This window comes from Ranitomeya imitator, chromosome 3 (genome assembly GCF_032444005.1).
Source record: "Ranitomeya imitator isolate aRanImi1 chromosome 3, aRanImi1.pri, whole genome shotgun sequence".
NCBI classification, from domain to species: domain Eukaryota; kingdom Metazoa; phylum Chordata; class Amphibia; order Anura; family Dendrobatidae; genus Ranitomeya; species Ranitomeya imitator.
Genome location: NC_091284.1, coordinates 534,429,051 through 534,454,938, shown reverse-complemented (window position 1 = coordinate 534,454,938; position 25,888 = coordinate 534,429,051). Strand labels below are relative to the sequence as shown.

Genomic DNA, 25,888 nt, shown 5'->3' with positions numbered 1-25,888 from the left:
AGCATATACAGTTCTTTCTCCTAGGATTGAGCTGCATTATACCCTGTTAGATATTTTTAGAGCTCGCCGTGTCCGAATAGAGCCTTGAGAATGTGGATGGGTTCATTATTATTATTCCTGTATGTTATTGGGTTTATTTTCTATTTTTAATCAGCAAATTTAGATGTCTTTTGCTGCACAGGAAAAATAATATGTACTCAAGGGAACGTTGAACCTTTCGTCCTAATTTATTCAGACTCCTTATAAACTCTAAAAACAGACCTAGCATACCTTATCCATAGAGGAAATGTGATGTCTAAGATCTGAGGACATTCCCTTTGTATTACTTCTGTTTCCTTTGTCTGCTAAAGGAAGGGTGTGAGCCCCAATTAATATGTTAAAACAATAGAAATTTCATCATTTAAGACATAATATCCACTAGTATGCATCAGGTTTGATTTAGATTTTACAGGTTAAAGCCATATTTAGGCAACACAAAGCAAACTTCAATAAAGCAGCATCTTGAAGACTTGTATGGTCTTATTCTGCTTGTTAATGGTGTTCCGTGCTAATAATGGCTTGTAGAGCCCTCTGTGTGACAATGAAATGAATACATTAAGGGAATCTGTCAGAAGTTTTGTTTGCCATGTAATCTAACAGCAAAACGAGGTAGAGGGACAGAGACCCCAATTCCAACAATGTATCAGTTTACTGGGTGCAGAAGTTGTAATAGAATCACCGTTTTCTCTGCTGCAGTTCTAACAGAGGTCAGATGTTGAGCCCCGTGGTGTAACCCTCCCCTTCCCCAACACACACACCACTGATTGGCTGCTTTCTGTCACTATACAATGTAGACAGAAACCTGCCAATAAATAAGTGGTGGGGTTGTGGTTGGACTAGGAGGCATGAGGCCAGTTGTCTTGTGATAATGATTCCTTTAATAATCTGGACATGACGCTACGTTATAGTATATCACTAGGATATGCGATCACATAATTGGTGGGGGTTGGACCTTTTAGTCCACAAGCGATCTGGAGAATGGAGGATTAACAATGCCCCTTTTTTGTTTGCACATCAGGGATGCTTAGTCAGGCCCATTCCCTGGCATGCAGTTGCATTTTAGTTCCCTGAGGCACCATGAAGCTAATGCAGGACTGCATTAGTGCTGCAACCGCTTAAGTACTTTAATGTGAGTTCAACCTTCCACTAAGTAAAGGTATTCAATAGTATTTAGGATGGGAATACTGTTTTGATCGCTCTTCTTGTAGCGGTACTTAAAGGGAATCTGTCAGCAAGTTTTCTTATGTAACCCGAGGACAACATGAGTTGAGGGTTAAAACAAAGAATTCATTGATGGGTCACATGTCGTACTTAGGGTACCGTCACACTATAACATTTCGATCGCTACGACGGTACGATTCGTGACGTTCCAGCGATATCGTTACGATATCGCTGTGTCTGACACGCAGCAGCGATCAGGGATCCTGCTGAGAATCGTACGTCGTAGCAGATCGTTTAGAACTTTCTTTCATCGCTGGATCTCCCGCTGTCATCGCTAGATCGGTGTGTGTGACACCGATCTAGCGATGCGATCCAGCGATGCGTTCGCTTGTAACCAGGGTAAACATCGGGTAACTAAGCGCAGGACCGCGCTTAGTTACCCGATGTTTACCCTGGTTACAAGCGTTAAACTAAAAAAAAACAAAAAGCACATACTTACATTCTGGTGTCCGTCAGGTCCCTTGCAGTCAGCTTCCGCACTGTGACTGCCGGCCGTAAAGTGAAAGCAGAGCACAGCGGCTGTGCTTTCACTTTCACTTTACGGCCGGCAGTCACTGAGTGCGGGAACCAGACTGCAAGGGACCTGACGGACGCCAGAATGTAAGTATGTGCTGTTTTTTTTTTTTTTAGTTTAACGCTTGTAACCAGGGTAAACATCGGGTAACTAAGCGCGGTCCTGCGCTTAGTTACCCGATGTTTACCCTGGTTACCCAGGGACCTCGGCATCTTGGTCGCTGGAGAGCGGTCTGTGTGACAGCTCCCCAGCGACCACACTACGATTTACCTACGATCACGGCCAGGTCGTATCGCTGGTCGTGATCGTAGGTAAATCGTATAGTGTGACGGTACCCTTAGACTAAAGGTTTTATCACCTTGTGATTTATCATTGTCCAAGCTATAGAAGCATGTGCCTCCTGGTCAGACTCCGCCTTGTCTTGTGATAGGCAGCTCACTGTCTATAGCTATCAGGATTCTAATGGTCTCCACCCTGAGTTCCTGTTGGTCACTGCCCTGTGTTTCTGATTTGGCTCCATCCTGATTGAATACCCTACTTAAACATGGCATAGCACTCCCTTCCTTGCAAGATTATTGAGCTAACAACATCTAGTCAAGCTTCCTTTCGCCTGCTGCTTATCCTCAAGATACTACATTGCTGTTCCTTTGTAGAATAATTTCGTACCCAAAATGGAGTCTGTTGCAGCCCAACTGAGGCAACAAGTTGCTGAACTTGAGAATTTTGATGCCACATACCAAGCATAATTTTCTAAGTGGCGAACACAGGTGTTGGGTCAACAAAAGGAAATTATTGAGCTATAGAGGCAAATTCTGTATTTGCGCAACTCTGGCGCTGAATCGAACGCATGCATACCGCTGCCTGCAGAACTCAGTGGGGATCGTTATCATTACCATGATTTCCTAAATCAATGCTGTATCTATTTCCAGATGCAACATTCTCCGTTTACCAGTGAGAGGAAAAAGGTTCTTTTCATCATTAATCTCCTGACTGATGAGGCTCTTGCATGGGCCTCACCTTATGTGGAAAAGAACTTTTACCTTCTAAATGACTTAGTTTCCTTCATCATTACTATGAATCAAGTGTTTGGCCCAAATTGTTGTGCTACAGCTGAAACCAAATTACATAACCTACATCAAGAGCGGCACTCTGTAGCAGAATATACCTCTGAATTCTGCCGCTGGGTGGCAGACACCACATGGAATTTAGCTAACCATAGGAGTCAATTTCGACAAGGATGATCAGAGCTACCGTATATACTCGAGTATAAGCCGACCCGAGTATAAGCCGACCCCCCTAATTTTGCCACAAAAAAACTGGGAAAACTTATTGACTCGAGTATAAGCCTAGGGTGGAAATGCAGCATTTACCGTTGAATTTCAAAAATAAAAATAGATCATTCTTGCCCCATAGCTGTGCCATATAGTGCTCTACACCGTTCATACTGCCCCATAGCTGTGCCATATAGTGCTCTGCACCGTTCATACTGCCCCATAGCTGTGCCATATAGTGCTCTGCACCGTTCATACTGCCCCATAGCTGTACCATATAGTGCTCTGCACCGTTCATACTACCCCATAGCTGTACCATATAGTGCTCTGCACCGTTCATACTGCCCCAGAGCTGTGCCATATAGTGCTCTGCATGTTCATTATTGCCCCATAGCTGTACCATATAGTGCTCTGCACCGTTCATACTGCCCCATAGCTGTACCATATAGTGCTCTGCACCGTTCATACTGCCCCATAGCTGTGCCCTATATGCTCTGCACCGTACATACTGCCCCATAGCTGTACCATATAGTGCTCTGCACCGTTCATACTGCCCCATAGCTGTACCATATAGTGCTCTGCACCGTTCATACTGCCCCATAGCTGCCATATAGTGCTCTGCACCGTTCATATTTCCCCATAGCTGTGCCATGTAGTGCTCTGCACCTTTCATACTGCCCCATAGCTGTGCCATATAGTGCTCTGCACCGTTCATATTTCTCCATAGCTGTGCCATATAGTGCTCTGCACCGTTCATATTTCCCCATAGCTGTGCCATATAGTGCTCTGCACCGTTCATACTGCCCCATAGCTGTGCCATATAGTGCTCTGCACCGTTCATACTGCCCCATAGCTGTGCCATATAGTGCTCTGCACCGTTCATACTGCCCCATAGCTGTGCCATATAGTGCTCTGCACCGTTCATATTTCCCCATAGATGCTCCACATAAATCTGTGCCGCTGATGCCGCTGCAATAAAAAAAAAAGCCATACTCACCTCTCTTGCTTGCAGCTCCCAGCGTCCGGTCCCTGCGTCTCTCTGCACTGACTGATCAGGCAGAGGGCGCCGCGCACACTATATGCGTCATCGCGCCCTCTGACCTGAACAGTCAGAGCGGAGCGACGCCGGGAAGATGGAGCGGCGCCGGGAAGATGGAGCGGCGGCTGGAACGGGGATAGGTAAATATAACATACTTACCTGCTCCCAGCGTCCGGCTCCTTCCCCCGTACAGCTGTCTTCGGTGCCGCAGCTTCTTCCTCTATCAGCGGTCACCGGCACCGCTGATTAGAGAAATGAATAGGCGGCTCCACCTCCCATAAGAGGGGAAGAGCTGCAGCACAGAAGACCGTGGGACGGCAGGGGGAGCGCCAGGATCGCTGGAAGCAGGTAAGTATGCCTCAGCGCCCTCACCCGCCGACCCTGCCACCCACCTTGACTCGACTATAAGCCGAAAGGGGCACTTTCAGCCCAAAAATTTGGGCTGAAAATCTCGGCTTATACTCGAGTATATACGGTAATTAAGGATGAACTTGCAATGGTCGAGATCCCTGATAATTTAGAAGACTTTATTCAACTATGCATCCGAATTGATCAGAGACTCACGGACAAAGAAAGGAAAGACTGCGAGTATTTGGGAACACCCCTAACTACTCCCTTTACTCAATCCGTATTAAAATAACAACAGGAAATGGAAAGTGTGCCTGAAGAGATGCAAATTGATGTAATCCATGAACCTCTCTCTGCAGTAGAGAAGGAGAGACGACGTACAGATAATCTGTTTCTATTGTGGGGGTTCTGGACATTTTGCCAACAACTGTGCTAATAAAAGGACCGTAGCTTTCACAAATGCCAAGACTGAAAGCGATTTTGACCTTTTTGAATGGCCAGATCCAATTTTGCAAACCATCTCTGTACTACAGGATAAAGGCAAAGGGCAATCACCATTGTCTCATTTTGTTGTTCCCATACAGGTCATAATTGTGAGCCAAAAAATACAATGCTCTGCCATTTTAGATTCTGGAGCAGGAGGGAATTTCATGGGGTTTACAATTCACACCTCATAATAGCATTGCAAGTAGGACTCAATCCATGGACCTGTTACTCACGAGACAATTGAACTGGAAATCTGTATTGAGCCGAATCATCATGAAGCGGTTAGTTTTCATCTTATTTCATCTCCAAAGTTTCAAGTCATCTATCAACTGGGCATCAAGAACCATTACCTCTCCCTCTGAGTATTGTAAGAACAATTGCCATGCTAATGTATCTGTTTACAAACAAATTCAAGTTTCCGAGATTACTACCACTTTAATACCACCAGTTCAGTGAGGTCTGCAGTAAGAAGAAAGCCGATCAAACTGCCTCGTCATCGGTCTTACGATTGTCCCATTGAATTACTTTCTGGAGCGTCCATTCCGTTTGAAAGAATACGAGCCTGAATTAATAGTGCTGAAGGAATACCTAGACAAATATTTAGAGATAGGCTTTATTCAACCTTCTTCGCAGGCTGGATTACCCTTGTTTTTTTTAGAAAGACTCAACCCTGCGGCCATGTATTGATGATGGTGAAATAAATAAAATTACCAGTAAAAATCGCTACCCACTCTCCTTAATTCCTGAGTTGCTGGAGAGACTTCTTTCTGCCAGAATTTTTACCAAACTCGCTCTAAGAGGAGCTTATGGTCTCATACGAATCTGCCCGGGAGATGAGTGGAAAGCTGTCCGTAGAACTAGATATGGACATTTTGAATATCTGGTTCGGCCTTGGCAACGCCCCTGCCACCTTTCAGCACTTCATTAGTGATGTTTTTTGAGATTTCGTGGATCGATTTGTTGTTGTTTATCTTGATGACATTCTTATATTTTCATATTCCTTAGAGCAGCATCGCACACGTGTTCAGTTAGTCTTGGAACGTCTATTAGAAAACCATCTCTATATAAAACTCGAAACATGTGAATTCGAACAAATCCGAACTCAATTTCTGGGATATATCATCTCCCCAGAAGGTCTAAGCATGAATCAAAGTAAAATGAGAACGGTAGTTGACATGCCTGCCCCAAGAAAATTAAGCCCTCACATTGCCATTTTGACCAAAAAATAAAAAAGTTATGGCTCTGGGAAGAAGGAAGGGGAGCAAAAAAAATGAAAATGCAAAATCAAAAATACCTCTGGTCGTTAAGGGGATATTTACATATGGCCGATAGGCAGTCATGTAATAAATAGCCTGTTAAGATAGGCTGACCACACTTCAATAAGCAAATAATGATTGTTAATATATTTCCACAAGACTATGTGCTGCTGAGAACCAGGACTGTGGAATCAGTATACCAAACCTCCCACTCATCAATTTCCCTTACTCATGACCCCAGAGCCCTGTCTCACTACTGAGCATGTACATAAAGTGCAGCACAGATTCATCTCAACTAAAAGCCGAGATCCTGAGATCAGGAGCAGAACTGAGATTTATAGGACATTACATGACACCGGCTCAGACCCCACAGCTCTGCCTCACTACTGAGCATGTACATAAAGTGCAGCACAGATTCATCTCAACTAAAAGCCGAGATCCTGAGATCAGGAGCAGAACTGAGATTTATAGGACATTACATGACACCGGCTCAGACCCCACAGCCCTGCCTCACTACTGAGCATGTATATAAAGTGCAGCACAGATTCATCTCAACTAAAAGCCGAGATCCTGAGATCAGGAACAGACACAGAACAGAGATTTATAGGGCATTACATGACAGCAGCTCAGACCCCACAGCACTGGTGACTACTTAGCATGTACATAAAGTGCACCAGAGATTCATCTCAACTAAAAGCCAAGATCCTTAGATCAGGAACAGAACAGACATTTATAGGGCATTACATGACAGCAGCTCAGACCCCACAGCACTGGTGACTACTTAGCATGTGCATAAAGTGCAGCACAGATTCATCTCAACTAAAAGCCGAGATCCTGAGATCAGGAACAGAACAGACACAGAACAGACATTTATAGGGCATTACATGACAGCAGCTCAGACCCCACAGCACTGGTGACTACTTAGCATGTACATAAAGTGCACCAGAGATTCATCTCCACTAAAAGCCAAGATCCTTAGATCAGGAACAGAACAGACATTTATAGAACATTACATGACACCGGCTCAGACCCCACAGCCCTGCCTCACTACTGAGCATGTACATAAAGTGCAGCACAGATTCATCTCAACTAAAAGCCGAGATCCTGAGATCAGGAGCAGAACTGAGATTTATAGGACATTACATGACACCGGCTCAGACCCCACAGCACTGCCTCACTACTGAGCATGTACATAAAGTGCAGCACAGAATCATCTCAACTAAAAGCCGAGATCCTGAGATCAGGAACAGAACAGACATTTATAGAACATTACATAACACTGGCTCAGACCCCACAGCCCTGGTCACTACTGAGCATGTACATAAAGTGCAGCACAGATTCATCTCAACTAAAAGCCGAGATCCTGAGATCAGGAACAGAACAGACATTTATAGGACATTACATAACTTTCCAAATTCTTATGGAAACATTTACATCACATCCTGCACTGAACTACTGCATCCAATTTATTATATATTTTAAGAGCCAGTCGGTCCATTTTATACCAACTACACCAAAATGGACACAGACTCCACAGCCCTGTCGAGAACAATCATTTTTAAACTTGCTTATTTTGTGAGAACCCAATACCTGCAGGGATAATAAGGTGCAATCGTGTATATAAGAAGAAAAAATAGTGGTCTGGTAAAATCCAATGTCTTTATGCAGAAACATGTTTAAAACTGGCACTGACAAACTATCATTTTGCAGCCTGTTTTGTCAGTCCAAAAATCTAGAAATTAGCCTTAGGGATGTTCGTTCTCAATTATCCGTTATAAATGCACCCTTAGGTTCTTAAGAGTGGCTTTGCTTCTACTGGGGTATACAGGCTAATGTCAAATTGTAAAAAAATACAATTACACATTCAATTACATATGCTGCGACCAATGTTTTTATGTATTTAGCAATAATTAGGATGATTAGTATCAGACTGTTTTAAAATGCCAATAATGTGTCTAATAAGAGTAGTAGGGCATTACACAACACTCTTAGTAAAATCTGTAATGTAATGTAAATAAGTGAATCCTTTAGTTTCAGTATTTTGTGTCATGATCAAATAATAAGGAATTAAAACTGGAATAACAAAAAAAAAACAAAAAAGGAAAATTAAAGGCAAAATTCTGAGAAAAATAGTGACACCACAGCTTGGCACTAATGTGCATTACTTTGTCCCATGGGAAAGTCTTTGCTGAGTAAATCCCAGGGCCCAGGTTTACTAGGAGCCATATCAGCATTTTGTGTTATACTTGTTAGTAAAATGAGCAGCTACTCAGAAATCAGATAAACTCCCTCAATGTGGAAACGCTAGTATGACTTTGCTAACGTCAGCAGCAAGTGAAAGTCTATCCTCCATATTTCATGTAGTTATGCTTTTATGAAATGTGACGTGAGCACCGTTTTCATAGCAGAATTGAAAAGTTGCATCTTTCTTACCTGCCTTATTTTTTGTAGGAGATTGTATCTTATGCTAATATGCAAAGAAATGAAATCTATATTAGTATAAAGGTTGCGATGGCTCTAAATTCCTTTTAATACTAGAATGGTAAAAAACACAAGGGATTTGATGGGAGCTAGAGCTCCCCTCCATTATATTAATTAAATTGTATACAGTACAGATAAGATCTAGAAGTATAACACTATTTTATCTCACATTCACTGTTTGTTTTTTTTTAGTTGTCATCAGTGTAAAATATTGCTCTTCTAGTTTAGGGCTTTGGTATAAACTGGCAGTCTAATGAAGGCAACCCCTGTCTATATGCCCTCATTACACCAAAAGGTTTGAGACCGAGACAAATTATGGTTTTCTGAAAGTTTGCTGCTTTAGTGCTTTTAAGCCACAAAAGGTAATTGCTAAAGAAGCTGCCTGTTCAGAGTTCTGTATCCAAGCATATTAATGGTAAGTTGAGAGGAAGGAAAAAGTGTGGTAGAAAAGGTGCACAAGCAACCGGGATAACCGCAGCCTTGAAAGGATTGTTAAGAAAGAGCCATTCAAAAACGTGGGGGAGATTCACAAGGAGTGGACTACTGCTGGAAGCATTGCTTCAAGAGCCACCACACACAGACGTATCCAGGACATGGGCTACAAGTGTCACATTCTTTGTGTCAGGGCACTCATGGCCAATAGATAATACCAGAAACGTCTTGCCTGAGCCAAGGAGAAAAGAACTGGACTGTTGCTCAGTGGTCCAAGGTGTTTCCATGTGGAAGTAAATTATGCATTTCATTTGGAAATCCAGGTCCCAGAGTCTGGAGGAAGAGTGGAGAGGCCATAGTCCAAGCTGCTTGAAGTCTAGTGTGAAGTTCCCACAATCAGTGATGGTTTGGGGAGCCATGTCATCTGCTGTATAGGTCCACTGTGTTTTATCAAGACCAAAGTCAGCGCAGCCGTCTATCAGGAATTTTTAGAGCACTTCATGCTTCCCTCTGCCGACAAGCTTTATGGCAATGTGGACTTGGCACCTGACCACACTGCCAAAAATACCAATACCTGATTTAAAAACAGAATTACTCTGCTTGATTGCCCAGCAAACTCGCCTGACCTTAACCCCATAGAAACTCTATGGGGTATTGTCAAGAGAAAGATGAGACATCAGACCCACGCCACATTGATGCAAAAGGAGCCCCCACCAAGTATTGAGTGCATTTACTGAACAAACATTTCAGTAGACCAACATTTCGGATTTTAAAATCATTTTTCAAGCTGGCATTATAAAGTATTCTAAATTACTGAGATAATGACTTTTGGGTTTTCATTGGCTGTAAGCCATAATCATCAACATTAACAGAAATAAACACTTGAAATAAATCACTCTGTTTGTAATGACTCTATATACACTGTGTGCAGAATTATTAGGCAAGTTGTATTTTAGAGGATTATTTTTATTATTGATCAACTATGTTCTCAATCAACCCAAAAGACTCATAAATATCAAAGCTTAATATTTTTGGAAATTGGAGTGTTGTTTTTTTTTTGATTTGGCTATCTTAGGATATCTATTTGTGCAGGTAACTATTACTGTACATAATTATTAGGCAACTTAATTAAAACCAAATATATTCCCATCTCACTTGTTTATTTTCACCAGGTAAACCAATATAACTGCACAAAATTTAGAAATAAACATTTCTGACATGCAAAAACAAAACTCTCCACCTTTCTTTATGATGACACTCAACAGCCTTTCATCCATAGATTCTGTCAGTTGCTTGATCTGTTTACGACCAACATTGCGTACGGCAGCCACCACAGCCTCCCAGACACTGTTCCGAGAGTTGTACTGTTTTCCCTTCCTGAAGATCTCACATTCTATGAGGGACCACAGGGGTTCAGATCAGGTGAACAAGGGGGCCATGTTATTATTTTTTCTTCTTTGAGATCTTTACTGGCCAGCCACGCTGTGGAGTAGTTGGTGGCATGTGATAGAGCATTGTCCTGCATGAAAATTATGTTTTTCTTGAACGATACCGACTTTTCCCTGTACCACTGCTTGAAGAAGTTGTCTTCCAGAAACTGGCAGTAGGTCTGGGAGTTGAGCTTCACTCCATCCTCAACCCGAAAAGGTCCCACAAGTTCATCTTTGATGATAGCAGCCTATACCAGTACCCCACCTCCACCTTGCTGGCGTCTTAGTCGGAGTGGAGCTCTCTGCCCTTTACTGATCCAGCCTCTGGCCCATCCATCTGGCACATCAAGAGTCACTCTCATTTCATCAGTCCATAAAACCTTTCAAAAGTCAGTCTTAAGGTATTTCTTGACCCAGACTTGGCATTTTATCTTATGTTTCTTGTTCAAAGGTGGTCGTTTTTCAGCCTTGCTTACCTTGGCCATGTCCCTGAGTATTGCACACCTTGTGCTTTCTGTTACTCAAGTAACACTGCAGCTCTGAAATATGGCAAAACTGGTGGCAAATGGCATCTTGGCAGCTTCACGTTTGATTTTCCTCAATTCATGGGCAGTTATTTTGCGCCTTTTTTGCCCAACACGCTTCTTGTGACCCTGTTGGCTATTTGCCATGAAACGCTTGATTGTTCGGTGATCACGTCTCAAAAGTTTGGCAATTTCAAGACTGCTGCTTCCCTCTGCAAGACATCTCACAATTTTGGACTTTTCAGAGCCCGTCAAATCTCTCTTCTGACCCATTTTGCCAAAGGAAAGAAGTTGCCTAATAATTAAGCACACCTTATATAGGGTTTTGATGTCATTAGACAAGACCCCTCCTCATTACAGAGATGCTCATCACCTGATTTACGTAATTGGTAGTTGGCTCTCAAGCCTCAACAGTTTGGAGTAGGACAACATGTATAAAAAGTATCAAGTGATCATAATACAACTTGCCTGATAATTCTGCACACAGTGTAATCTTTCACTTTTTGTATTGAAAAACCTGAATAAATAAACTTTTTGATGATATTCTAATTTTGCGAGAAGAGCCTGTAGGTTTGAGGTTTTTCTTTAGGACAAAAATGTTAACATAATAAAATAACGCAGACCTATTTTTATGGACCTGGATTTACCAACTCAACTGCCAGCAGCGTGGAATTTCCACAATTCGCCCCTCCTGTATAATTTATACTGTTGTAGTTGACTATGGTATTCCATTTTTTTTTTTTTTTTGTGCGTGTGTAAACTGACAGCGGAGGGTAATTGGGCCCTATTGGCCTCTGTTGAGCTGATTTAACCCTTTATGCACATTCAGTATGTTTTCTAAAAAAGAAATTACCTGTTAGATACATAATGTAGAAACAAAAAATCTATGGCTACTTTCACACTAGCGTTAACTGCAATCCGTCACAATGCGTCGTTTTGCAGAAAAAACGCATCCTGCAAAAGTGTTTGCAGGATGCGTTTTTTCTCCATTGACTAACATTACGCGACACATTGCGACGGATTGCCACACGTCGCAACCATCGCGCGACGGTTGTGCCGTTTTTCGGCCGACCGTCGGCCGCAAAAAACGTTCCATGTAACATTTTTTGCAGCCGACGGACCGTCTTTTCCGACAGCGCATGCGCGGCCGGAACTCCTCCCCCACCTCCCCGCACCTCACAATGGGGCAGCGGATGCGCTGAAAAGCAGCATCCGCTGCACCCGTTGTGCGGCGGAGGCAACACTGGCGTCGGTAACCTCGGCCCGACGCACTGCGACGGGCCGGGCCCGACGCTAGTGTGAAAGAAGCCTAAATTGGAAAGGGTAAATGCATTTATGGAAAACTGGAATTAGAAGAATAATCTACTAGCTGACGCTCAGTGGTAATGAGTACTTTAATTGGAGTGGATTCTTGTACTTGTTACCTCGCAATTTGTCGACCACACAAGGCATTTCCTGCTGCCAATCTCTGTTTCAGGTCCTCTTATTTACATAGCATTCATATAAAGCAGCAAAAGCGTCACAATACAAAAATACAATGTGGTCAGAAGGAAACCAGATTGTTCTCCACGCTCATTCACGTGTGTAATTTGCACAATGTTTTTACACCTCACTTGCTGAACCTAAATTTATATCTTTATATGTTCCTTTTGTTTCAGGAATCTGAGTTTGACCCAATGACGTTTAACAGTGTTATTGAATGTGAGAAACCAAATAATGATTTGAGCAGGTTTCGCGGTTACATGTAAGTATTTTTAGGTCACATGGAGAATTTTCCAAGCCTAATCGCCTAATAGATTTTTTTTTTTTTTTTTTAAGTATTTGGATTTTCTTCCAAAATCTCTCCTCTGAATTTTTCTCATTGTCGGGCATTACATGTATGTTAACTTATTATAATTTTTTTTTTGAGTGTGGGGATATCCAAAGGTATCTTTTAGACATTTAAGGTTCATGGTGGTTGGTTCCCCGCTTTTACTAAAAACAAAATAGATTTTTTTTAATGTACACAACAAATACAGTATATTGTTTTTTTTTTGTGCATGAAATCTTTAGCTATTTGTGCTGCGGATTTCAACGCTGTACATTAAAGAGGTTGTCCCATACCAAACTTTCTTTTTTGTCTTGTGGTTTTTGTTATTTTTAGTGCTAAATTTTTCAAAATGGTGCAAGCGATTCATGAATTTAGTGCAACATAAAGCGTGCTGTTTCACTTTTTCTTTTTTCTGTCTTTGACTAGTTTTGCAACTCCATTGCTCAAAAAGTCACAATTTTTACCAAAATTGCTCAAAAATGTAGCAAACAATGAGTACATTTGCACCAAGTGTCCGCACTTTTTTTTAAAAAAAATTTAAATTGATGTATCCTAAAACATTTGGAAAAGCCACATTGATGTAAAAAAATTAAATTGGAAACTAAAAGATACATTTCAAAAAGGCACAAGATGCTTTTATGAATTTGTCAGAAATCAAAACGTCACTGAGAAGTATTCATGCCAAACTATTAGTGGAAATGCAATGATGTATTTGTCCCTCAGCATTTTCAGGATTTATCGAAATGTGAAACTCCCACCTGTTCTTCAGATATCTCCTCTTCAGGTTTTATTCACAATTTACGATTAGCGTTCTGTTTGAAACTTCCACCATACACAGCAGAATTTCTAATAGTGCATCATCACTGACATTCACTCCAGGGGCTGACCTGCTGCTGATTCTTTCACACCTCCTTCCTACAAATGTGAGAGGATACATCGCATCACAGGCGACCATGGCAAGATAAGGGCTTGTCTTTACTGAGCATGTGTCGATGGCGCTATAATATTCGGCATATCCACATTATGATGAGCACACTGCTTATTTGTAATATAGCCATTATTATTTCACATTAACATTCTTAACTGGAATCAGTCACCAGATTTTTACCACCCAATTTGAGAATGGCACAGTTCACACGTCCTGATATTTCTGTTGCTGAAAAAACCTGGATCTGTCCATGTGTTTCATATGTGTGGCAATGGTGTGCCGCATAGGTATCGCACATGCCGGCGCCCGAGAGAAACCAGCACAAATCGCGCTGTTCTCACACGCCAGGTGCTGAAGACTGCTCACATCATTGTCGTCTGCTCTCCCTGCGATTAGCGCAAGCAGGGGACAATGTTCAGAGTTGTAGACAGCGGGGACTCAATACATTGAGTGTAAAGTTAAGCATAAAATAAAAAAAACATTCGTACTCGCCTTTACACCTAATTCTCTGAAGCCATTGTCCCCTGTAAAAAAAAAAAAAAAAAAAGGAAAAAAAAAGTAATAAAAAAAAAATACTATCTCACCTGTCCAAAGGTGAAAGAATCCATAGATTCTCACACCGTAATCCATCTGTGCTACATTTGTTCATCAGCGTGAATGGTGTCCTGAGGCGACCGCTCATGCTGAAGTGCAAGGGAGAATGACTTACTGCAGTGAAAGCAGGCCCATTATACCCAGAAAGCTGTCATTTTTTATTAAAATTACAGCATGCACCCCAGTAAATGACACCTTGCTGGAAACCAGGTACTTTCCCCTACAGAATGTTGCTATTAGATGTGGTACCAAAACGTGGGGGCAGATTCCCTTTAGGATTAAGGTCAGTAGAACTAGGCAACTTTAAAACTTTACTCGCTAGAACCGGTGATCATAGGGCTGATAAATAGTTGTTCGTTTTCCAGGTGTTTCATTTCTGCCTTCCAAGTTGCACATATGAGTTATATCAGTTGTTTTCCCCTCTGTCATTTGGGCACTATCTTGTCAAGTGTGCTGCAGAAGTTTGAGTTTCCTGGTAATGTCCCACCCAGACCAAGAACATGAAATGTTCATGTATCGGGTCTAGGTGTGTTCTACAGATTGTTCATGGAAATACAGTGGGTACCGAAAGTTTTCAGAGCCCTTTAAATGTTTCACTCTTTTTCATTTCAGCCATTTGGTAATTTCAAAAAAGTTCATTTTTTTCACATTAATGTACACTCTGCGCCCCATCTTGACTGAAAAAAAAGCAGAAATGCAGAAATGTTTGCAAATTTAATAAAAAAACAAACAAACTGAAATATCACATGATCATAAGTATTCAGACCCTTTGCTCAGTATTGAGTAGAAGCGCCTTTTGAGCTATGACAGCCATGAGTCGTCTTGGGAATGATGCAAAAAGTTTTTCACACCTGGATTAGGGGACTCCTCTGCCATTCTTCCTAGCAGATCCTCTACAGTTCCGTCCGTTTAGATAGTGAACGTTGGTGGACAGCCATTTTCAGGTCTTTCCAGAGATGCTCAAATGGGTTTAGGGCAGGGCTCTGGCTGGGCCAGTCAAGAATGGTCACAAGGTTGTTCTGAAGCCACTCCTTTGTTATTTTAGCTGTGTGCTTAGGGTCATTGTTTTGTTGGAAGGTGAACCTTCGGCCAAGTACTGAGGTCCAGAGTACTCTGGAAGAGGTTTTCATCCAGGATATCTATGTACTTGGCCGCATTCATTTTTCCTTGAATGACAACCAGTCGTCCTGTCCCTGCAGCTGAAAAACACCCCCATAGCATGATGCTGCCACCACCATGTTTCACTGTTGGGATTTTATTGGGCAGGTGATGAGCAGTGCCTGTTTTTTTCACATATACCACTTAGAATTATCACCAAAAAGGTCTGTCTTCGTCTCATCAGACCAGAGAATCTTATTTCTCATAGTCTGGGAGTCCTTCATGTGTCTTTTAGCAAACTCTATGGGTGATTTCATATGTCTTCCACTGAGGAGAGGCTTCTGTGACCTGTGAGGTCTTATATAGACAGGAGTGTGCCTTTCCAAATCAAGTCCTATCAATTTAAATTAACACAACTGGATTCCAATGAAGGAGTAGAACCATCTCAAGGAGGATCACAAGGAAATGGACATCATGTGACTTAAATATGAGTGTCTGAGCAAAGGGTCTGAATACTTATGACCATGTGATATTTGAGTTTTTCTTTTTTATTAAATTTTCAAAAATTTCTACATTTGTTTTTTTTTCTAGTCAAGATGGGGTGCAGAGTGTACATTAATGTAAAAAAAAATAACTTTTTTGAAATTACCAAATGGCTGCAATGAAACAGTGAAAAATTAAAGGGGTCTGAATACTTTCCATACCCACTGTATATGCTCTAGAACAATCGCATCACAAGGGGAGATTGTAAAATAATTATTCAGCTCCGTTCTAGGACCAACACAAAATATCATTGTTGTTAGAAAATGGAAATGTTTGCGATTACACCCACCATTCACAAGAATAGCAATGCTAGTTCTTGGAAAAGTGCTATGGATATGCATAAAATCAAGGCTGAACTTTGGATGGCTTGGCTGAATAGAGATTAAAAGTGCAAAATCTCAAACCAAAACAGCTTAATTAATATCATCTGAATGGCAATTAATTTGCAGCATATAGTCAAAGCCTAAGCCTTTGAGAATATAATACATAGTATTGCAGTTCATCAACTACCATAATTAAATTACGCTAAGCTAATTATACAAGAATGTATAAATATCAGCAAATATTAGTCCTTACCAAAGCTGAATATCTTAATTGATAAGCCATTGATGCTGCTTAACGGTGGGAGGGTGACCCAAGTGACATTTTGTTTCTGATCAGTAATGTTTTGATACAATAGAAGAATAATATATGTGTGTACATGCATACATACATACATGCTGCTGGGTTTTGGCTATGTAATCTGAGAGCAGCATTCTGTAGAGACAGATACCCGATGCCAGCAATGTCACCTACTGGTCTGCTTAAGGCCCCTTCACATTAAGCGACGCTGCAGCGATACCGACAACGATCCGGATCGCTGCAGTGTCGCTGTTTGGTCGCTGGAGAGCTGTCACACAGACAGCTCTCCAGCGACCAACGATGCCGGTAACCAGGGTAAACATCGGGTAACTAAGCGCAGGGCCGCGCTTAGTTACCCGATGTTCACCCTGGTTACCTTCCTAAAAGTAAAAAAAACAAACACTACATACTTACCTACCGCTGTCTGTCCCCGGCGCTCTGCTTCTCTGCACTCCTCCTGTACTGTCTGTGTGAGCACAGCGGCCGGAAAGCAGAGCGGTGACGTCACCGCTCTGCTTTCCGGCTGACCGACGCTCACAGCCAGTGCAGGAGGAGAGCAGAGCACAGCGCTGGAGGACAGACAGCGTTAGGTAAGTATGTACTGTTTGTTTTTTTTACTTTTAGGAAGGTAACCAGGGTAAACATCGGGTAACTAAGCGCGGCCCTGCGCTTAGTTACCCGATGTTTACCCTGGTTACCAGTGAAGACATCGCTGGATCGGTGTCACACACGCCGATCCAGCGATGTCAGCAGGAGTCCAGCGACGAAATAAAGTTCTGGACTTTATTCAGCGACCAACGATCTCCCAGCAGGGGCCTGATCGTTGGTCGCTGTCACACATAACGATTTTATTAACGATATCGTTGCTACGTCACAAAAAGCAACGATATCGTTAACAATATCGTTATGTGTGAAGGTACCTTTAGAGTAGTTTTTATGAAATCTCTGTTCTGCCAGCAGGAGATTCTCACTAGAGGACTACTTGGCAGCAGGTTCATTCCAGTCCTTAGTTGAGCAAACCATGAGGGGGCTGCTTCTTGACACTGCTGCATATGGAACACCATGTGACAACTTTGATAAATTTGAAAAATCGAGCATTTGGCTATGAATTCCAATCTAATAATCGGAAAGTCTGATCAAGGGGGTTGCGTTGTGACAATGGATGGTGTGGTGTATGAGTAGCAAGTTTACTCAATTCCTCATGACAACGGTACCTATAAAACAGCATTCTCGGATCCTACGGACATCTGTAAAGACTAGAGCAGAGCGAACCGGAGCTTTAAAGTGTAGGGTTCATACGGGACAGTTGGTGTCCGGTGCTAAATGCCGAACACTGACTTCTCCCAGAAGTCCATTGCAATGTCTGGAGTTTCCTGGTGAAGTCCATTGCAAAGAGAGAGGGCTTTTTCCATCTTACAAGTTCGGGTTCCCATTGTTTTCAATTGGGTTCTGTCTCCATTTCCAGTTTCTGTACAGTTCTGGTTCCTGAGCCGAACTTTGCAATAAAGTTCTGGTACCAGAACCCAAATTTACATATTCATGCTTGAAGACTCGAAGACTAAGGGCACATTGGGTGACAAACGCATCAGAGGGGATTTTATCACCGTCCCCATGTGAACTTTTATTTCAATTTATATGAAATAACGCTTGATGACTTTTTTTTTTTTTTCATTTGCATGTGGTCAGCCGCATCGGAATGGCACTCCTGACAATGAGGACAGTTGTGCTTTAAGTATGGTGAGGATTTTTCATGTGTGTTTTTTTTCTTTTAAGTGGTTAAAAAAAAAAATAAAAACATTTGTAAGAAAAAAATGCATATTGCCACTTTCTGAAATACTTAGCAATTTTCATTTAGGGCTGGGTGAGGGCTTATTTTATGCTCCCCGAACTGACATTTTTTTTATTGATACCATTTTGAGGTAGATACAATGTTTTGATCACCTCTTACATTTTATTACAATGTTGTGGTAGCCAAAAAGCTGTAATTCCAGCGGGGTTTTTTTTGCGCCTTTTACCAATCGGATTACCGTAATTGTTTCTTTATTTTGATCAGACATTTCTGAACACAGCTATACGAAAAGTGCATTTTTATTTTATTTTTTAACCCCTTCCCGACATTTGCAGCACATGTACGTCATGATCGGGAAGGACTTCCCGATTGATGTAATACATGTACATCATAGCGATCGCGCGCAGGGGGCTGTGCGCCGGTGATCGCCACCAGTGTCAGCTGATCCTCACAGCTGATACCCGGCTCTCCGTGCCAAGAGTGGTTCCCCTATCCCCCTAAATGCTGCAATCAAACTCAAAAGCAGCATTTAGCGAGCATGGGCAGAGGGAAGACTGTCCCTCTGCTCTTGGATCAGAGACCCTGCGATGTCATAACGGGGTCCTGTGAAGCACCTGAATTGTTAATACACTTTTTGAATGTGGTTTTGAGCACCTTGAGGGGTGCAGTTTTTAGAATGGTGTCACTTTTGGGTATTTTCTGTCATATAGGCCGCTCAAAGTCACTTCAAATGAGATGTGGCTCCTAAAAAAAAAAAAAAAAAAGGTTTTGTAAATTTTGTTGTAAAAGTGAGAAATTGCTGGTCAACTATTAACCCTTATAAATTCCTAACAAAAAAAATGATGTGCTGATGTAAAGTATACATGTGGGAAATGTTTTTTATTAACTGTTTTGTGTGATATGACTCTCATAATAAAACTTAGTTTGAAAATTGCTAACTTTTCCAAATTTTCACCAAATTTCCGATTCTCTTTTTTTTTTTCCCACCACAAATAAATGCATATGGATGAAATTTTGCCACTATTATGAAGTACAATATGTCATAAAAAACAGTCTCAGAATCCCTGGCCTGGGATCCATTGAAGCGTTCCAGAGTTATTACACTGGTCAGAAAATTGTCTGATCATGAAGATGAAAACAGGCTCTGGGTTGAAGGGTTTAATTTATTTTCAGGGGGGCAAAAGGGTGGTGTTTGTTTATTTTTTTTACTATATATAAAATCTATATCTCTGGTGTTAACAGGAGATCCACAGTGACTGGCATTAGGATCTTCTGCAGATCCCCGTTGTCATGACAACCTATCGGAACACCGCGATCATGTGACAGGGACATCAATGGGTGGGATTTGTGACACGCTTGCAGCCGGCGTGGGTTACATTTAACTGGTTACCAGCCATGATAAAGGCACTTGATGGTTGATTAAGGCTATGTGCCCACGTTCAGGAAAGTAAGCAGAATTTTCCTGAGCAAATTCAGACTACTTTCGCAGGAAATCCGCACGCTTATTTTTCACGTTTTTCTCGCTTTTTTTGCATGTGTTTTTTTTGCGGATTTTTTGTTTTTTTCCGGAGCTTCCCAATGCAATAATATAGCGGGAAATCTGTGAAAAATACGCAAAATTAATGAACATGCTGCGTTTTTATCTAAAAAAAAAAAAAAAAATGTTCACAAAAATTGCGGAACGCATTAAACATGATGTGATGCTTACTGTAAGCGTTTTTTAAAGCTTTTTTTGCAGCGGAAAACCTCTGAAAAAACGCGAAAATTCCAGAACGTGTGCACATGGCCTAAATCAGCCGTCAATTGCGGCGAAAGATGGGGGTTCGGCGTCAGAACCTGCATCGGAGGCCGGACACGATTTTTGATGTACCTATACATCAAGGGTCGTGAATAGGTTAAAGATGTAGACTTTTTTTTTCCTGTACTACTGCTTGAAGAAATGTCTTCTTAAGACTGGTAGTAGGTTTGGGAATTGATTTTGAGCTGATCTTCAACCCAAAAAGATGCAATTGGGTAATCTTTAATAATACCAGCCCATAGCAATACCTCACCTTGCTCCTTGCTGGCTTCTGCGTGGAGGTGTGTGTACATTACTGATCCAGCCATGGGCCCATCCATCTGGTCTGTTAAGTTACTCTACTCTCAAAAGCCCATAAAACTTTTGAAAAATCTGTTTTCAAGTATTTCTTGGCTCAGTCTTGATGTTTCAACTTCTGTGTCGTGCTCAGTAGTGGTCGGGTTTCAGCCTCCTTACATTGGCAATGTCTGAGTACTGAACACCTTGTTCTTAGCTCTCCAGGAGGTTGTAGTTCTGGAATATGACCGTACTGGAGGATAATGGTTGCTTTACGTTTAATTTTTTTTTCTTACTCCCCGCAGTCATTGCCTTTCGCCCGCATACTCCTCTCCGGTCACCGCTAACACAGGGTTAATGCCGGCGGTAACGGACCGCGTTATGCCGCGGGTAATGCACTCTGTTACCGCCGCTATTAACCCTGTGTCTCCCCAACTTTTTACTATTGACGCTGCCTATGCGGCATCAATAGTCAAAAATGTAATGTTAAAAATAATAATTAAAAAAGAAAAACCTGCTATACTCACCCTCCGTTGCAGCTCGCGCCGGCCGCCATCTTCCATTGCAGTGTCCGGTGGCAGAAGGACCTGCCATGATATCACGGTCATGTGACCGCGACGTCATCACAGGGCCAGCGCGACAAGGACCTGCCATGACGTTACGGTCATGTGACCGCGACATCATCACAGGTCTCGCGCTAATACCAACCCTGGGACCGGAACCTGCCGTGGACTACAACGGCTCCCTCGGAAAGGTGAGTATATGTTTATTTTTTCACCTGTGACAAACCTGGCTGGGCAATATACTACGTGACTGGGCAATATACTACGTGGCTCTGTGCTGTATACTACTTCGCTGTGCAATATACTACGTGGCTGTGCAATATACTACGTGGCTGTGCAATATACTACGTGGCTGTGCAAAATACTACGTCACTGGGCAATATACTACGTGGCTGTGCAATATACTACGTGGCTGTGCAATATACTACGTGGGTGTGCAATATACTACGTGGCTGTGCAATATACTACGTGGCTGTGCAATATACTACATCACTGGGCAATATACTACGTGGCTGCGCAATATACTACGTAGCTCGGCAATATACTACGTAACTGGGCAATATACTACGTGGCTGCGCAATATACTACATCACTAAGCAATATACTGCGTGGCTGGGCAATATACTACGTGGCTGGGCAATATACTAAGTGGCTGTGCAATATACTACGTCGCTGGGCAATATACTACGTGACTGGGCAATATACTATGTGGCTGGGCAATATACTATGTGGCTGGGCAATATACTACGTGGCTGGGCAATATACTAAGTGGCTGGGCAATATACTACGTGGACATGCATATTCTAGAATACCCGATGCGTTAAAATCGGGCCACCATCTAGTATTACATAAATATGCATCACTTAGGCTACGTTCACATTTGCGTCATTGTGTGCTGCGTCGGCGACGCAACGCACGCAAAAATGCAGCAAAACGCAGCGTTTTGTGACGCATGCGTTCATTTTTATAGCGCAAAAAAATGCAACAAGCAGCGTCCTCTGCGCCCTGACACTTGCGCCCAAAAAAACGCATGCGTCACAAAACGCAACACAACGCATGTCCATGCGCCCCCCATGTTAAATATAGGGGTGCATGACGCATGCGTCGCCGCGGCTGCGCCCGACGCAACGCATATGTGAACGTAGCCTTAATCTGCATCATCTAATAACTTCGGCTTGGAGTTGAAAAATCGGCATAAAAATGATGATCTGGTCAAAAAACTCACTGGTCTTATAATAGTACACACCGTGTATGAAATCCCCTGTAAATAGGATGGGCAGTAATCTGTTGGTTGCTGGGGCTCTTGCTGTTGGGAACCCCGCCAGTCTAGGGAAAAGTTCTCTGGAGATGGATGTGCCTGGAGAGAGCAAAGGTGTGCGCACCTCAGCTTTGCTTATTGCCTATGGAATTGCTGGAAATGGCCAAGCACTGTACTCCGAATCTGTGGGAAATATAATGGTTGCACTCCCAGCAATCCATGTGCTATCTTCTTTCAATTGGAAAGTGAATTACTTAACAACCTTTGTACAATCCCTTTAAGACCAGTAGAGCGTATCATAGTGAGTTGGTGGTCTTCCATGTGAAATGCTGCAAAGAGAAGAATCTGAGAACAGTTGCCATTTGATGTATTTGTTAGTAGATTATTTGGGACTTTAGTAATGACAGATTCTGTAATGTGTGGAAAATAGATTGTAAAGGTCAAGAGGAGATTCAGCAGAGAGCTGATCAGGCAAGACTAGATTAAGAATTTCAGTTCTAGCAGCACATGTAAAAGCAGAGGGAAATACTACAAGAAAGAGCAAGCTTATTGTAGTGAGACAGCCAGGAAAAGGGTCACGTATATAGATAGTAGGGCGAGAAGATGAGATCCTGGAGATGACTACTTCTATCACTCGGTCAAAGATTGAACAGGGTATGTTCACACGTTGCGGATTGGCCTGCGGAATTTTCCGCACATAATCTGTATCTCTTGGCAGAAAGCGCAGGCCAAAATGCTTGCAGATTTAATGTGGATTTCTTGCTGATTACTTGCAGATTTGTTGTGGATTGTCATGCATTTTCTGATGTGCGGATTTGCCTTACTCAATGTATAGTCAATGGGTGCAGAAACGCTGCGTTTCCGCACAAAGAATTACACACCAATTCTCAAATTCCCATTGGCTATCATTGTTACTGTACTGCATTGCAGATTTGATGCAATTCCGCGCATCCAAAAACGCTGCGGAAACGAATCAAATCGGCAACGTGTGGGGGGCGTTTTTGGCACAAAAAAATGTGCTGAAAATCTCGGCTTATACACGAGTATATATGGTAAATGATGCTGCCTCCTTAAGATTGAGTAAAGTCCTACAGGGGAGAAAGTAAGCCTCTCCAGAGAATAATGGCTGTTAAAGTTCCCTTGTTTGTAGGAGAAATTTACAAAAGCCCATATCTCTGCAATGCTATGAAGAAGAACAAAAATGTTTTCATTGTCCTCTTTTCCACTTTTAAGGCCTCTTTCAGATGTCCGTTTTTCACATACGTGTTCTACAGTATCTGTGTTTTTCACACATGATTGTTCTTATGTCTGAGTGTCTGCAAAAGTCTCAGAAACCTGTTTGTTTTTGATCCTAGCATAGTTTTGCCAATACAAGTTTATGGGTCCGCCAAAATCACGAATAGCACCCGGATGCCATCTGTGTGATTTCCATGTGTTGTCCGTGATTAACATTTTAATGGTTAGGAGATGAGTTGCAATTTTATTTTTTCATTTGTGAACACTTTTTTTTTTTTTTTTCTCAATTGTGTTGCAGTCAACTGTGAGAATCCTACATGACGGGCATAGGCAGGGCACACTGACCTATATGGCACTTCTATGCCACATGTACATTTATGTATGGTTATGGGTCTGGGGCTAATTTAGCTTGTTATACAATGTATCAACTAATCTTAAGGGTAAGTCACGATGGACACTGATGTCGTTAGTTATAGCAAAAAACATTGCAGTGGTGTGAATTCACCGTATTTTTTAAGGTGGCAATCCCAGCAAAAGGTTTCTCTTTAACCCCTTAGTGACAGAGCCAAATTTTAAAAATCTGACCAGTGTCACTTTATGTGATAATAACTCTGGAACACTTCAACAGATCCCAGTGATTTTGAGAATTTTTTTTTTTGTGACACATTATATTTTATGATAATGATAAATTTAGGTCCATATGTTTTGTGTTTATTTTTAAAAAATATCAAAAATGTGCACTGAAAAATGTTAAACAAATTAGCAATTTCAAACTTTTAATGATTATCCCTTTAATCCAGATAGTCATACCACAAAAAAGCATTAATAAATAACATTTCCCTCATGTCTGCTTTACATTAGCACCATTTATAAAATGTTATTTTAATTTGTTAGCGTTTTAGGAGGTTTAATAATGTAGCAGCAATTTTTCATTTTTTCATGGAAAGTTACAAAAATGTTTTTTTTTTTAGGGGCCTTTCCAGGTTTGAAATGACTTTAGGGGTCCTATATATTGGTAAACCCCCAAAAGTCATACCGTTTTGAAAACCGCACCTCCTGACATATTGAAAACTGCAGTCAAGTTGTCTATTAACCCTTCATGTGCTTTTCAGGAATGAATGTAAAGTGGCATGACAGGAATGAAAATGTGTATTTTTACCACCTAAATGCCACTAACTTCTGAACAGGTTACAACAGCCGTCAGACTCTAAGGCCGCTATTTGGTCGTCAATTCCCATGGCAAACATCAGGACCACACAATCATCATCTCAGGGCACAAATTGGGATAAAGAGGAAGCCCCCGCACTCTGTTAACCATTTATATGATGTAGTCACTATTGACAGCAGCATCTAAGGGGTTAAACAGATTTTGAAGGTGCAAACACTCATCCTGGCTTATACAGCAAGTTGTCAGCTATACTGTACAGTCGGTAGATGCTGTATTGTCACCTTTGTGGGGAGGCTATTCTTATATCTCAGGTCAGTTAAAAGGCGTATTGGCGGTCATTAAGGGGTTAAACCATAATTTGGAAACCTCAGCTTTTTTTTTATCTTTTTTTTTCAGACTGTGATAGAGGGACGATGGCTTGGGTATTTCTCAAAGTAATATGTCATGTTTTTTGTACTTGGATGCTGCAAAAGCATAACCAAAACTGGTGTTTTAGGATCAACACTTTTATCTTTTCTTTGAGGTGTATTTTGTAAGCAGACTTTTACATCTACAATGGCAAAGCGAAAATTGTGTACCGCATTACATAAAACAATGGTCTGCTTATCGACGTGCGTACAGTGCAGTAATATGCCACTAATGCAAAATATGCATCTGATAGGATATGCCGTGCGCCTGAATATCTTTTCCATGCTTCAAAATCACTGCAGATTTTTTTTGGGTGGTAGTTCGTGACCAGCAGTCGCTAAAGCCCCATTTACTTAGATTGCACTGTTTGGTGAATTGGTCAACTGAAAATCCCAAACAAAAGTGCCATGTGTGAGGCGAGTATTTAGCGGATGAGTGTGGGTGCTATATTGTGTAACGTGTACAAACTTTTTTTTTTTTTTTGCAGGGTTCATAAAAATGGAAAAAAATCTGGTCTTTACAAAGAAAATCTCCTGTTACGAGGATGCACTCTTAGAAATACAGAAGTTGTGTCTGGGATAGTTGTTTATGCAGGTACTGACATATTCCAACGTTGCCACTAAATAGAATCGCTCATCTATTACATTTAGTGATTCCTGATAAATATATGAATATTAAGTCTTAGAGTGCTGATTTTATATACAGAATTTCCGAGGTGTCCTTATACGGTGGTTCTCCTGAGACTGACCATCTAATT

General features: G+C 41.7%; 1 protein-coding gene across 1 annotated transcript in view; it reads left to right on the top strand.

Annotated features, from left to right (window-relative positions):
* ATP10A (ATPase phospholipid transporting 10A (putative)) overlaps positions 1-25,888 on the top strand; it is a 218,640-nt gene that overhangs the window by 74,433 nt on the left and 118,319 nt on the right. The window contains exons 3-4 of the mRNA XM_069757826.1: positions 12,700-12,785; positions 25,619-25,725. Coding sequence (XP_069613927.1) covers positions 12,700-12,785; positions 25,619-25,725 — 193 coding nt within the window. The remainder of the gene's footprint in view (positions 1-12,699; positions 12,786-25,618; positions 25,726-25,888) is intronic.